This window comes from Stenella coeruleoalba (assembly GCF_951394435.1).
Source record: "Stenella coeruleoalba genome assembly, chromosome: 11".
NCBI classification, from domain to species: domain Eukaryota; kingdom Metazoa; phylum Chordata; class Mammalia; order Artiodactyla; family Delphinidae; genus Stenella; species Stenella coeruleoalba.
The window spans coordinates 5,705,563-5,721,573 of NC_137157.1; the positions used below are offsets into that span (position 1 = coordinate 5,705,563).

Below are 16,011 nucleotides of genomic sequence, written 5' to 3' on the forward strand. Positions count from 1 at the left end.
TTAGTTGCTGCGCACAGGCTTTCTCTAGTTGCGGCGAGCAGGGGCTACTCTTCATTGCGGTGTGCGGGCTTCTCATTGCGGTGGCTTCTCGTTGCGGAGCACGGGCTCTAGATGCACGGGCTTCAGTAGTTGCAGCATGCGCGCTCAGTACTTGTGGCTCGCAGGCTCTAGAGCACAGGCTCAGTAGTTGTGGTGCACAGGCTTAGTTGCTCCACGGCATGTGGGATCTTCCTGGACCAGGGATCGAACCCGTGTCTCCTGCATTGGCAGGTGGATTCTTAACCACTGTGCTACCAGGGAAGGCCCAGCTTCAATAGATTGATGGATTTTAAGGCAGGGTGGTTAGTGTAGTGAGATGAACCTGGGCTCTGGAGTCACAGATTTCTGTGACTAAATGACTTAATGGCAGTGCCATGCAGGGAGGTCACACCTCTGCTCTGTGAAATGTGGAAAATTTCAACCTCCTCAGAAGGTAGTTTGGGGCTAAATGAGTTAAAACCAAGAGCAGTGCCTGTACCCGTTTATAAAGTATGAGCTCTCCAGATGTAAGTTTCTTCCCTTCCATGTTAACTCTTATCACTACCAAGGCCAGGAGGGCATCCAGTCTGGGAAACTGCACGTTTAATCTGTTCTTGACCTTCTTCTGTAACACTAGGGAACCTTTGAAGCGTCTACCCAAATTATATCTACTAAAAAATGCCCCGTCAGAAATCCAAGTCCTGGGTGTCCTTTCCAGGAAAAGGCTTCACAAAGGCCTGCCCTGTGAGCCACTCTCCCTCTGGGCCCATTTCCTAGTTATACATGTTTTTAACAGCAAGGAGAAATTTGTCCTTTGGGGAAGACTGAGATAACCGTGCTAGGCTTTGAGGCTGGAATTTTAAGGGTTAAGTAAATATCAAACTTGGTTGTATAGGCTTGGGAGCCATTCAGCTGTATGGGAAATTGTACTTTGTGTATTTGCATGAAGCTTAATAAAATATATTTATATTGATTATATTTTAATTTCATAATGCTTTTTTGGGGGAAATAATTATTTTCACTTTTAAAAAAATTTGACATTTTATTTAAAAGTAATTTCAAAGCTCCAGAAAATTTGTAAGGATAAGAGTGGTACAAACAGTAGCCATATACCCTTTACCCAGATTTGACAGTTGTGAACATTTAGCCTCGTTTGCTTCTCCCGTGATCTTTCGTTGATACATATATGCAAATAATATATACGAAATACACAATGTGTACATAATTTTTTTCTGAACCGTTCAAGAGGATGTTGCTTATATTAATGGTTCTTTAATTCTAAATACTTCAGTGTGTATTTCCTTAAGAATAAGAACTATTCTCTTACATAATCACAGTACAGTTAGCAACTTCAGTAAACTAAACATTGAGATAATAATACTTTAATTTAGCCTATAGTCCATATTAACCCACTTGACCTAATGATGTCCTTTATAGAATTTTAGATTTGAAAATGATTTTTTTCTACCTTGAAATTATATGAATGTACAGTAAGTACACATGACACTCAGAGGGTTAATTATGCCTCAGACTTTTGGGAAATATATATATATATATATTTATACATATACACATATATAAAAATACATATACACATATATAAAAATACATATACATATATAACATATATATTAGAATATATTTCTATTAATTGTACTAATCTTTTAGATAGACCTAGATTTTAGATAATTTTGTAGACAACTTGTTGGCTTTTAACTGAGCACAGACTGGCATTCTGGCATTCATGCTGCTTCTGCTTAGTCTGCTGAGGGTGCCTGTCAACTCAGACACCTGGACTGAGTAGCTGTGACTGTTACTGGAATGCCCATCCCACTAAGAATGTCCTGCCTTACATCATGAAACCTGCCGTGCTGTCCACTGCTTGGATCTGAATTCTCTAACGGGCTGTTATTCTTCTTGTTTGGGCGTAGATCCCCCTCACCAGCTCTGGTGCCCTTCCGTACCTTGTATTCCTGTCCAGATTTGGTGGAATTGACCTGAATATAAATGTTATACAGAGGTAAGTTTTTTTTTTCTCATATGCAAATGTGAAACTTGAAATGATAAGAAATAGGACACAGGTCATTAGAGATAAATCATGTCAACAGATACAATCCTCAGTCAAAAATTTTATTCAGAGAAGAGTCTAACGTCTAAATGAGATATATTTCAGAATAAGAGAAATAATATTGTATTAAAATTGGAAACATAGCAAATTAAAACCAGACTAACATATTTCATATGCAATGCATTTCATATTTGGAAATAAGGAATTTAATTTTTTTTTTTTGGCTGTGCCATGTGGCTTGCGGGATCTTAGTTCCCCGACCAAGTATTGAACCCAGGCCCCGGCAGTGAAAGCGCTGAGTCCTAACCACTGGACCACCAGGGAATTCCCTGGAAGTAAGGAATTTAAACTTTGAAGTAGAAGTATTAAGATGCCAAATTTTAAATTTGTTTGTTTTTATACATTTTTAATGTCTTTCATTGGATAGGGATCATATTTTGGTAGCTAGAAATGAAGTATTTTTAAAAAGATCTTTGTATGAGCTCCTCTGTATTTCATAATTGTAGCATGAGCATGAAGCTCATTTGCTTTATGTGCAAAACGAGAGAGTTAAAGTCTGAACTTTAATGTCTCTATCAGCTGTAAAGTTCTTTGATTCTAGTGTATGATGTAGGAAATATTATTTTAGTAAAAAAATTATTTACTCAGATTATCTGACTCTAAATGGGTAAGCTTCATTTTCTCAGGAATTGTGTAAACAATTAAATTTGGTTCTGAAATATTAGCAAATTTTGGTATTACAGCTTTCGTGATTGCATCCATCCGGGATGCAGCTGACATGTAAGACTTAGTGCAGCAGTGTGGAGCGGGGAGGGGGAGTTGATGTTCACTGGGTGTAGAGTTTCAGTTTTGTAAGGTGAGCAAGTCCCAGAGATCTGTTGCACAACAGTGTGAATATATTAACATTACTGAGCTGTATATTAAAAATGGTTAAGATGGTAACTTATGTGGTTTTTTGGTTACCACAATTAAAAAAATAAAAGAATTAGTGCAGCAGCTCCAACAAGAATGACAAGGTATTATCCGCTCCACGATGTGGGACTTCTTTGTGCTCTGATCAGTTGATGTTCCATAAGTGGTGAACTAGGATAACTTCCAGGCTCATTCAGAAGGACCACTGGTCATTTTATAGGCTCTATATTCATGTTCTTGACTTAAAACCATCCACACTTGTGGAATAAGTAATCTAGGTTGAATATTCTTTGTTGAAAAACTCAACAGTTGGAAATGCTACAACTCAACAGTTGGGAAAGCTAATAATTTGAGATGAAAAGTATCATAAGTTACTTCCTTAAACATAAAAGACTAAATATTTAAACTAAATTTGGAAGATTTCTGACTTACACATGAAGCTAAATTCTCTTTATTGTTGAAGACCATGAATTATGGTGAATAGAAACTTCTCTTTCTAGTACTATGGTAGGCTACCTCCATGAAAAATACTGCCACTGAAAACTACTAAAATGATGGATAAAAGGTAAAATATTTTAATACATTACTGAGCTGGCAAGAAGGTAATTCTCAGAGGCTAAGCATGCAGTAAAACTTGGAATCCAGAGAAGGGAGCTTTCTATAAAGCCAGTTTTTACCCTGAAGGTATTGGCCAAATCTTGATGAATTTGTGTTTCAGTTTTGTTGGCTGTTTGGAGTGAAGGGGACAAGAGTCAAAACCTGCAGGGTCTGCCCAAGGTGGAGAAACCTAAGGGAAGACCCTATACGCTCTTGTAAGGATAATCTACAAAATATAAACCTGCATGGCAGAAGGGCACAAGGAAACCTGCCAGTTTCAACACTGGCATTGGGTGAATAGGGGAAAAGTTGTAATCACAAGTCAATTCATGAAAATCTGTGTCTAAAATAATGTTACCTGTGTGGTCTGAAAAGTCTCAGGCTAGGAATTTACTTAAAATTTACTGGTCCTGGACTGGGTGTGCCCTTCTGTGGAGGAATACATCTACAACATAGCCCTTAAAGAAAACCACAGATAAAGTGTCACACAAAAAAACCTTGAAAACATATAAAGAGACAAAGAATGAGGACCGCAAACAAATGGAAATCATATCCAGTGGAATCAGATCTCCAAACACTTGGGATATTGGAACTATTAGATACAGAATCTAAAAGTAGTGTTTTAATATCTTTAAAGAAATGAAAGAATGGATTCAATATATGAGTGCAAAACAAGAGGCAGTTGAAGAAGTACAAAATGGAACTCTTGGTATTGAAAGATACAATCATTATAGAATAAAATTCAGCAGATGGATGAAAACAGTGGCTTCAACACAGCTGAAAAGGGCATTAGTGGAGTGGAAAATAGATCTGAAGATATTATCCAGAATGCAGCACAGAAAGAGAGAGAGATATCAAGCTTGGAGAACAGGTATAAGAGACATGGGAGGAGGGAAGAGAAGGCCCAACAATACTTCTTACTGGATTTCCAGATATGTAAGAGAAAGAGTAGGACAGAGATTATATTTGAAAAGGTAATGGGTTAGAATCTCAAGCCAGATAAATAAAAAGGAATGCCTGTCTAGACATATCACGGTAAAACCGCAGAACATCAGCATCAAAGAGAAAATATTAAAGGCAGTGAGAAGAAAAAGGGAATTGACTTCACAGGAGTGACAGTTAGACTGACACTGATGTCTCAACAGTGACAATGAAAGGTATGAGATTGTGGGAAAATGTCTTCAATGCACTGAAGCTAAAATATTTGCCATCCTAGAATTTTATACTATGTTTGTAAGAATAAGGAAGAGAACTTTTTCTGTGGGAACCCCTGAGAGCCTCTCCTTTTCTTGCCATGGTATCTGCTCATCCACTGGTATCAGAGTGTTTGGAAAAGGAAGACACATCTGGCACCTTTGCCTATGGTGTTCAAGGTTACTTTTCACCTAGCTCTTGTATACTCTCTTCACACTGACTTGTATGAAAATGAGGCAGCCTGTGCATTGAATTATCCGGTCATTAGACTTGGGCTACATCTCAGGACATTGACAGATTTGCAGCTCAAATTCCCTGAATTGGTGGTGGGGGGACTTATTATTGTGGTCACAGCATTTCCCTTGGTTCAAGAGGTCATATTTTGTATCAGCCAAAGCTTGATGCCCTTGACAACGTAGAGTGAACACAACACAGAAGAGGTATGCCGTCTGTTCTGTCCTGGCCATCTCAGCCTCACCAGAACTGTCTAATATGAGGAAGTTACTGAATGTGCTACAGTGGTTGATTAAGTTGGGAGCAACATGAAGATTAAAGAGGATATTTTGCATCAGAAGACATTTAGGACCTGGAATGCTATCAAGAAGTCTGTGCCTCTGAGTGTACGAGAGCTGGTAAGGACAAAATGTGGAACTGCTCTTGCATCTGCCATGGATGACCTCACATCATCTGTAATAATGGTAGTATCATCAATAACCCTTCAGAAACATCCAAGGAATTATTCTATTTAAAATGAGTAAATTGAACCTTTGAGATTTGCTTCTGATGGACATGTCGAACATTTCTGCTTATGGACCAAAAGTGTTTCCCACTTCGATAATCCATGTGGCACTCAGCGCAATGCTACCTCCCTGAAGAATAACTACAGCCCTCCACGTACAAAGCAATCGAAACAGATCTTAGCAGAAGTTTTTGAAAGCTTTCTGAGCACCATCCAGAAAGATTCACGACAGAGTTCTGAAGAACTTACTGAGGAGCCTGAGAATTACGTTGAAACAAAATTCATTCACACATATGTGCAGGGTGTCAGTGCATTGTGTATAGGGCAAAGCAACAAGAATCAAAGAATTTTTCCCTGTACTTACATCCAGTTTCTTTAATTCAGCATCAATATTTCCTTCATTCAAATATCAACCTTTAGCCATATGTGGCATATATTACAACTAGGTGTCACCTGTGAAAACTTATCGTTCACTATGGCTTAGATGTGAGGTAGAACACAACCGACCTTCCTGTGTAATGTCACATTTCAGACATCAACATGTAGGGCCAACTGAACTATGGAAGAGTGTGTAAAAGAAGAAAGAAACTGCATGGATCTGATTCTAAGAAGTTAAAAAAACAATACACATAAAAAGGAGACTGTGGACTGTGTCAGATACAGACTGATGCCCTATTTCCCTCCTCTCCCTTATTAGCCATTTTGTGACCATGTACTTTGCCCTCAAGTCTCAAATCTGATAACTGAGTTTTTGCTCTCTTTTTCTATTCTAAAATCTTCCCTTGGTTACCTGATGACCGTAACCAGCTTTATTTGTCCAAGTTTCCGGGGCTTCAGAATCCTCCCTCCCTCCTCCCACAAAGTTTCTAAGTAGATCTATTATTGCTCTGACAATGCTGAAAAAAACATTCATTCACAAGACCATGTATTGCAACATTCCTTGGCCAGGCCGGGTACCACAAATTCAAGTGGATAAAGCAAACAACGGCGGTAGAACGTCCGTCAACAGAGCAGATGTGAAGTTGACTCTAGGCAGGTAGCCTGGGTAGGTTGAGAAAAAAGGAGGAAAGAAGGCTTTTGGCCAAGAGAAGCAGGATTTGGAGGGAGAAAATTGTTTGCTACAAAGAAACAAGCAGCTAAAGGAACTCCAGTAAAGGAACCAATTCAGACAAAAGAAAAGAAGCCTTCTGCATCACATCTTGAATTTCTATGCCTCTGAAGGTCATTTCAGTGTGGACGGCGTCTTTGAATTTCTGAAGATTAAAGACATGATAGAAGTCACTGAGGAACATTTAAAAAAATAAAGACGGAGGGTGAAATACAGACATTTTAGACAAAAACTGAGACAGTTTACTTCCTACAGATCTTGACTAAAGGAAATCATAAAAGGTATGCTAAACGGCAGAAGGCAAGTGACCCTACGGTACCCGGTACCCACAAGGCTCTCTGTGCCCTGGCTGGCCTCCCTGACAGGCGCTCTCTGCTCTCCTCTTTCTTCACTGTGTCCTTTTCTTGTTGCTCCCGTCTTAGGGCTTTTGACTGGTGGTTCCCCAGTGTCCGCAGCGCTTCTCCCCCAAATAAAGCTGTAGGTCACTCGGCTCACACCCATGAGGTCAACACACAAATGTGATTTTCTCATTCTAGAACGTGAGCCCCACGAGGGCAGGCAGCTTTATCAGTTTTATTTATGGATGTATCCCAAGCCCCTAGGACCATGTTTGGCACATAGTGGGTGCTTAATATATATTTGTTGAATAAGTGGATGGAAAAACAGCAATGACAACCAACGAACGACATGTATAGTCAGCAACCTGAATGACTCTCGCAGACATAATATCTAGTGAAGGAGGAAGAAACATACGAATGCTTCTGTTCATATGTGAAGTTCAAAACCAGACGAACTGAACTGTATTGTTTAGGGATACATACCTAGGTGGTAAAATTATAACAAAATAAAAGTAAATGATATCCTAAGTGCTAGGAGGAGAGGAAATATTATGATTGGAGAAGGGCAAGTGGGAGCCTCTTTTGTTTGGCTTTAATTCTTGATTTGAGTAATTGTTAAACAGGTGTTTGCCTTAATTGTAAGTAAACTGTGCATATGTACTGTATGTACTTTTCTGCGTAAAGGTTATGTCTCACAATAGCAATTTAAAACTCAATGAATTTAAGAAACGTATTAGACACAGCTAAAGAAACAAGTGAACTGGAAGATTGGTCAGAAAACATTAGCCAGAATGTAGCAGAGACATAAACGATGTAATTGGAGCTCTGTAAAGAGAGCAGTGAGAGATGGGACAGGTAATAGCCAAAGAAACAATGGCTGAGGATTTTCCAGAACTGATGAAAAGTGCTGTCCTGCAGATTCAAGAAGGCAAATCTCAAAAAAGATATAAAACGGGTGGGGGCAGAACCCCAAAGACCAAGAGATCTTAAAGGTAGCCAAAGGGCAACATGTACACAAAAGTGACTTCTGAGTTGTAACAATGGGAGCCAGGTGAAGAGTGGATTAAAAACTGCGATGTGGGCTTCCCTGGTGGCGCAGTGGTTGAGAGTCCGCCTGCCGATGCAGGGGACACAGGTTCGTGCCCCAGTCCGGGAAGATCCCACATGCCGCGGAGCGGCTGGGCCCGTGAGCCATGGCCGCTGAGCCTGCGTGTCCAGAGCCTGCGCTCCACAATGGGAGAGGCCACAACAGTGAGAGGCCCGCGTACAGCAAGAAAAAATTAAAAAAAAAAAAATGCGATGTGTTGGAAGAAAATCACTGCCATCCTAGAACTGTGTATCTAAAGAAAATATCTTTCACTATTTTAAATATTGAAGTAAAGACATTCTCAAACAAAAATGGATTTGGCCCCCAACAGGTCCAGAAGAAGAAACTCTAAGGATATACCTTAGGTAGAAGGAAAGTGATCCCAGGTGGAAGGTTTGAGATGATGCAAGAAGGGATGCTGAGGGAAGATGGCTGAACACCTGGCAAGTACAGGACACACTCATGACTGTAGGGAATACTGATGGCTTCTGGAATTTAAAAATAGGTTAGAATTAGAACACATGATAGTAGTGATATATAAATTGAGAGGAGGGACTGGAGTTAAACGTTCTGGAGTTGGTACATTGTCCAGTCGGAAGATGAAAGTTCTGATTAACTTGAGTCTTTGAAAATTATGCTGGTTGTAATTTCCAGAGCAATTACTACAAGTCTAAAAGTGGAGTGTATAATTCCCAAACTTATAGAGGCACAGAAATGGAATGATAAAAATGGTATCAACCCAAAAGAAGGCAAGAAGCAGCAGAATAGGCAGGAAAAATAGAAATCCTGAATATATCAGTAATTATAATAAATATACCACTTGAAAGACAAAGATAACAGATAGTAAAATCCACGAAGAGAAAAACCTAAACATAGTTTTATAGAAAGGTTAAAAGTGAAAGGATTTAAAAAGACATACTATTCAAATAAATACTAATCTAAAGAAAGCAGGCACCACTAAGTTAATGTCAGACAGTAGACGGGGCTCTCCTGAGGCAGATACTGAGATGGAGTTTGGGGTACAGACTTCCCTGAAAAGGGAAGAGGACTGGAGCCAGACTGGGCAGAGGAGCTGCCACTGGGGCTGAGGAAGCCTTGACCAAATGCAGAGGAGGGAGGGAGGGGCTGAGGTTGGGAGGGGCGGGGCCTCCTGTGCCCCTGGGGCAGTGGCACTTCTCCATTTCTTCAGCTGATGGTGGGCACACAGCTGTACAAAGTCAGGTATGTGTGATTTTTATTCCTTAAATCTTAAACATATGTTACAAATAGTGTTTTGTATCTCTTCAATACATAATTAAAACCATATTTAAAAAAAAAAAAAAGGGCTTCCCTGGTGGCGCAGTGGTTGAGAGTCCGCCTGCCGATGCAGGGGACACGGGTTCGTGCCCCAGTCCGGGAAGATCCCACATGCCGCGGAGCGGCTGGGCCCGTGAGCCATGGCCGCTGAGCCCGCGCGTCCGGAGCCTGTGCTCCGCAACGGGAGAGGCCACAACAGTGAGAGGCCTGCGTACCGCAAAAAAACCCCACAACCCCCCCCAAAAAAAAAACCATATTAAATATATTACATTTAACACAGAATCATAAGGCTGGGTTCCTGGTTTCATCTCTAACTTGGGCTCGGCACTTAACCCCTCTGAGCCTGTTTCCTCGTGTGTAAAATGAAGTTAATTTCTGTCTAAAGCGCTCCAGTGGCTTCCCCTTCCCCAGTGTGAAGTCCAGTCTCCTCATCACGGCCCCCGCACCATGGCGCTGGTTTCAGCCTCCATCTGTGGACTTACCCCATGTTCCTTGGCCCTGCTTGGTGGGCTCTGGTCCCCCTGGCCTCCGCAGTAGCAGCCCTGGGACGTGCCAGGCTCCTGCCACCTCTGGGCTTCAAGCTGTGGCATGTTCCCTTTGCTTTGCCTGGAGAGCTTTTCCTTCGAGATGGTGGCTCCTGGCTTATTAGCTTGTGGGTCTCTATTCAAATGCCCCGTCGTCCACCCATGCAGGAGAGTCGGCCCATCTTACCCCAGTGTCCAGTCTATCCCCACCTGTCTTAACTGGCTTCAGAGCACTTGTTATTACTTCAGCTTACATTACTTATTTCCAGTCTGTCACTGTCACTAGCATTAAGCTTTTTCAAGCCTGGGAACGGTGTCCTGCTCGACTCCACGCCCAGGCCTGAGTGTAGGAGGCACTGGGTAAATACTCTGAAGTGGCCTCTGTTGTTCTTTATCCTCACGCTAGCCCTGTGGTTAGTTCCAAAGAGAGGCTGTGAAGCGGTTTATAGATACACAGGTAATGCAAAATCAAAAATAGTTAATAAAAGCGGCTGGAGACGGGGCTGGTATAGACGCACATCCGTCCTAAGCCCTTTGCAGAGGGGCTCGGTGCGCACCGCGGGGCGAGCGGGAGCCCGCAGGGGTCAGAACACAGTGCCGCAGCCGAGGGTTAGGCGTGGCCCGTGAAGCCAGGCCCCCTGGGTCTGAAGCCGGTGCCGTGGCTTCCCCACGGTGACCCCGGCTCCCCCAGCCTTCTCTGGAAAGCGGGATGGTGGTGGCCGCTAACCCATGGAGTGAGGGTCATGTGAGACGGGGCCTGGCCTCCGTGCGGGCTCTCTGCATGAAGGCCGTAATCGCTCCATTCCCACCCCACCCCAGGAGGAGTCGATGTCCTGTGTCATTTTACAGATGAGGGACCCGAGACACGGAGAAGCTAAGTAACTGGCCCAAGTTCACGCTTCTGGCGGATGGCGTAAGAAAGACCTTGCATTTAAAAATACGTAATTTAGAAACTCCTATAATTTTGATCCCTGTGTGTCCTATGTAAGCATTAACGTAGTGAAAACACTTTAACAAAAGATTTTCAATTGTTATCTTTGAGGGGAGGTGAGAGTGAAATGAACTGCTGTCGGACATTAAAAGAACTCGAAGTCCAAGTAGGAGAAAAGGTAACAGAGAGCTTTCAGAGTTATTCCCCCAATCCCCACCCTTCGTCAAAAGTAATTGCTATTTTTCTGGAAAAGGCAAAACTATGGAAAATTTAAAAGTTTAGTAGTTGCTAGAGGTTGAAGGGCAGAGGGTGGAGAGAGAAGATGATTTAGGTGGAAAGCAGAAGATTTTTAAGGAAGTGAAAATACTCTGTTTCATACCATAGTGATGGCTACGTGTCATTATACAGTTGACAAAACTCATAGAACGTACACCGAGAGTGAGCCTTAATGTGAACTAGGGACTATGGGAGATTACAATGCATCAGTGAAGGTCCCTCAGTTGAACCAAATGTCCCACTCTGGTTGGGGATACTGATAATGGGGGACACCATGCATGTGTGGGGACAGGAGGTATACGGGAAATTGCTGTACATTTCCACCAATCTTGATGTGAACCTTATACTGCTCTTAAAAATAAATTCTTAATTAAAAAACCCAAAATGCCAAAAAAAAAAAAGAAAAGTAATTGCTAGCAGAGGGAGCTGATGCAGAATGAGCTGTGTCTTGTCGTCCGCGTTCTCGTGCCTCACCCAGTAGAGCTCACATGAAAGCCTGTATTCACATGACTTTGCCTGCCCGGATGGCATCCTTTTTGATGAACGACACCAGCAGAAGTCCTGGAATATTAATTACTTTTGTATTAACTTCAAATCATTATTAGTAGGGCTGCCCTTTTGGTTTTTGTCTACGACTGAGGCAGGGTTTTCTTTAGAAAGAGAAAACTACTGCTTTTCGGCAGTAAATGCCAATCAAGAGCGGCGTGGTAAAAATAACTGGTGAAACTCAGAGCGATACATATTTAAGAATTGAGTAATTTAGCCACGAAAGCTACTACGCGTGTTTAAAAAGGAGCATATAGCTCTGTTCCTGTTTGCCGGTTGTGGGTAGCTATCAGGGCGCACAACTAGGGAGGGAGGAGATGCTCACGGCCTTCGGGGGCTGGAATCGGACCCCTTTTTAAAATGCATTTGGGCCTGTCAGTTACATGAGCAGTTTGAGAATCATAGTTTAATTTACTTGATTCAATATGTTGGTTTGAAATGTGACAAATTTTCTTTCCTTTTTGAACTCTTCTGAGATTGTCAAACATTTCAAAATCAAAAATAGCTAGAAACCCACAAAATGTTTGTCTGAATTTCCCTGGCTTATGCCATTAACACCAGAAAATTCTTCCTAGTGTGATAATTTTTTAGCATTATGTGCTCCTAAAAATCTACTTTCACTATAGTTTATATTAGTAGGAACCCTGGTGTCATGATTTGCTGCTTCTGTTGTGGTTCATTTGTTATTCTGTAAGAAATATGCAATATTTGTAATTGATATGTAATAGATATTATTTATGGTATTTGTCTTTAATTTGTCTCTTCACAAACTTGTTTAATCATGAAATTATCCTAGGAAAGTCAGCTGTTTATGACGATCATGCTTTCAACATAGGTGGGTCAGTAATGCAACGTTACAGTTAGGGGAGGGGAGGGACATAGGCCTAGCTTGTAAGTTACTGAAAGTGAGGCTTCGAAGAGGAAAGCTGAAGGGGAACTCCACCACTGGCCGCCCTTTCATCTCAGTCCTTTTTCATCCTGGCCTCCTTCCCATAGAAGCCCCCTCACTAAGAGTGAGTTTAAAGCAGCGCGGTTTAAACAGAAAGGTAACGGCGAGAGGCTGAGAAATGGGTGATAGAGGTAACGCCCGACCACAGGGCAGCTCCGAGGCTTTCTCTGCCGTGCAGTCTGGCCAGCACAAGCTGCAGCCCCAGCTCTGCCTGCCACCCTGGCGCTGGGCAGGCAGGTGGCGTGGACGGGCTCTGCCATTTACCAGCCGGGTGGCCTTGGGCAAAGTCCTTGTCATTGGGCTTCTTCATCTGTCGGTGGGGATAAGAACACCCACCTCACAGTGCTGTTGCGTGGCTTAAAGGTATCCAGCATAAAGCACCTGGAACACTTAGGTGATGCCAGCTATCATTATTATGGTTATTACTACAGCTTCCTTTGAGGTATAGGTAGGACCTTAAATGAATGTCGTCCCTTCCCACCGACCCCAAAGTAAACAGAACAAACCAAATCCACTCCTCAGCTGCTGGCTGTGTGCAGTAGCGTGTTTCCGGCTACAACTCTGGTCCTGCAAACGGGCCACACTCAAACATTGGAGACAGAGAGGAACACCTAGCGATCAGTAAAAGATGGCTGTCTTCAGACATACATTGTCATTGCTGGGCGATCTACACAGTTTGGGAATGAAAGATGCTAATTCTTTTGTTTTAAATATAAGTCCACATGGCTTATTGGAGCCAAGAATGCATGCAAATGGCTCTCTGAATTTTGGGAGCCAGACTTAGCTGAATGTGTGTGTGGTCTAGCCTTCCTAAACCAACAAGTAGTTAGCAGTTGGCACCCCAAACTGCCCGAACCCCGGGGCTTGGGTTTCCTAATTGTTTTCTTCTGCAGTGAGCTTGGTCTGGTGGCTGGCTCCTCAGCCTCGCCCTAATTCATGTGCACTTAGACCTTCCAGCACGTGTTCACATTCATGCTCCTTGTTCAGTCGAAACCGTGGGCTTCCTGAATCTCGTTTTCTCCGTCAGTCGAGAGGAAGGCAGACTGGGTGGTCTCCGGGGCCCATCTCTCCGTCCTTTGGTGACTGTGACCTGTGGCTTCACGTGAAGAGCCTGCTATCTGCGGCCGTGGGGCCCCAGGTGGTCCTCAGGGTGTCGTCTCAGGCTCCCGCTGGTCCTGGTTCCTGCTTTAACCTGCACTCGGATTCCACCCAGTGGGTGCTCTGAGTCTGGTGCGCAGCTCCCTTGCCCTCATCCTCTCGGCCCCGGCTTTTCCTTGTTCACAAAGAGGACTGTGCTTTCCTCTGGCTCCTCTTCTGTGCCTTCTACGGGGCGTCTCCTTGGCTGCCCTTGAGTTCTCTGGTCTTCAGGTTCCTTGCTCTCTTAATCTCCTGGGAGGCAGAGGGAGTTAGTGGGAAGGAGGCGCACCTGGCCTGAAGTCTCACCTCTGCAGCGGCCCACGGGCCGTGGGCAGGTCTCCCACTGCTTTGACTTTCCTCGTCTCTGGAGGCAAGACAACAGCACTTACCCGTCAGAGTGATCACAAGAATGAATGAGAATAATGTAAGTGACGCCCTTGCATACAGCAGGTGCTCAATAAATACTCGTCCCTTCCTCTACCCATCAGCGAGGGTGGTCCTCCCTGTCAGGCGCTCCTGAAACCCTTCCTGTGGTAGCTTTACCCGCCACCAGGTGGTGCCCTGTCAGCCACCGAGGTGTCTGGTCGTCCTACCCTGTGACAAGCAGAGGCCCCCAACTGGGCTGAGATAATAAGGAACGTCTCATCTCGTCTGAGAAGTCCGGAGGGAGGGCATGTCAGGGTCTGCTCACTCGCATCTCCTCCGGTCACCGGGAGGTGGCCAGCATTCCAGGCTCGACATGCAGATGCCGCGATGTCGGATTTTTTCCAGCAGCTGTTTTTTCCGCTATGACTCTATAAACACGGGGAAACTTCTTCCTGTGACTCACAGGCCAGGATTTTGTCCCCACCCAAACCAGTCACTGGCGGTGGCATTGGCCGCTGCAGGCAGCCTGGACCAACCCTGGTCACTCCTTGGTGTGGTGGCTAGGCCCCCTCCCCTTAGGCACGGGGCCACCCAGGGGGTGGCTATCTGAACCAAATGGAAAATGGAGGGTTTCGTTAGAAAGAGAAGGGGTTAGAGGTCAGTGGATTTGGAGAAAGCGACCAACAGTGTCTGCTTCAGCCTCGCAGCGAAAGAACCCCCGGCTGGCTGGGCCTTAATCCTTCGGACACTGATGTAATTTTTTGGATTTTGCCATCTCTGATAATAACGAGAGTTAGCATGGAGTGAGCACTTACTAGGAGCTATTCTAAGTGCTTTACTGTGTGTATGTTTTCAGTTTAGGCAGGTGCCCTTGTTATCCCACCTTGATATGGAGGGAAACTAGAACAGAGGCTGAGCAGTTGGGCCAAGTGTGCACAGCTGGGGGGCAGAGGAGCTGCAGTCCCCGCCTCGGCTGCTGGCTCCAGGGTCCTGGCTCTTAACCTCAGGCCACCCTGCCTCTGGGAGGACCCCTTAGGAAAGGCGGCTGCCTGCACCAAATATGACTCTTTGTTGTGCCTGGAGGTGGACCCACGCATCGCAGAGAAGCATCTCTGCTCACGGAAGCCGTATGAATGAGTGGAGGTTGTCTTCTAGCCACAGGGTCATCTCTTTGTCCGTGTAGCATCTACTTCAGATTTGGGAATTCTCTTTCCTTTTCCACCTCTGGCATCTTGCCCTCCCATGCTTCTTCCCAACTCCTCAGACGCTTATGCTTCTGCCTGTCCCGCAGGGCCCCAGCCCCGTCCTGGAGCCACAGCACTTTCCAAGGCCCAAGACTTAGGTTCTCCACATGCTTCAGGTGAGGAGTCTGCCAGGAAAAAAGGACCTAAAGCAAAGCTTCCATGTGTTTCCAGGTTAACAAAGTTTGGGTCTTTTTACTCTGTTTTATCTTTTGTCTACTCCCCACATGAGGGTGAGGCGGAAGTAAAAGAAGAGGCTAACAAAGGAAGAGGATCTCATCCTGCCTCTGGAGGTGAGGGGATGCTCATTGTAAGCCATGTCCGGAGAATTGCCGAGACACAGGAAGCTATTCTGACATATCAGAACACAGTGTGTGTTTAGAAGTGTCATGACTCGTCTCCTCCCCCAACATGCAAAAAAAAAAAAAACGTTTTAAATTGAGGACTAGAATTCAAGAATGTGCAGTTCAGTTAAAGACATTAAAAAAAGGAAAATAAACAAACCCACCCAAAGCCCCAGGCTGTTTGCTCTCGTACCACACATCACTGCCCCAATCAGGGCTGCTCTTTTTAGCCTGGGAGCTGTGCTGTCAGAATACCTGGTCTGCCCAGTCAGCCGTGACTAGTGTGTCTGTTGGACACCAAGTGACACAAGTCGTTATGGGATTACCCTGGTGCCTTGGA

General features: G+C 44.0%; 1 protein-coding gene across 1 annotated transcript in view; it reads left to right on the forward strand.

Moving 5' to 3' along the window:
• The first annotated feature begins 10,923 nt into the window (after positions 1-10,923).
• Positions 10,924-16,011, forward strand: part of EFCAB6 (EF-hand calcium binding domain 6) — a 174,152-nt gene continuing 169,064 nt past the window's right edge. The window contains 1 exon segment of the mRNA XM_079936860.1: positions 10,924-10,990. Within this exon segment, the coding sequence (XP_079792986.1) occupies positions 10,940-10,990 (51 nt within the window). The 5' untranslated portion in view covers positions 10,924-10,939.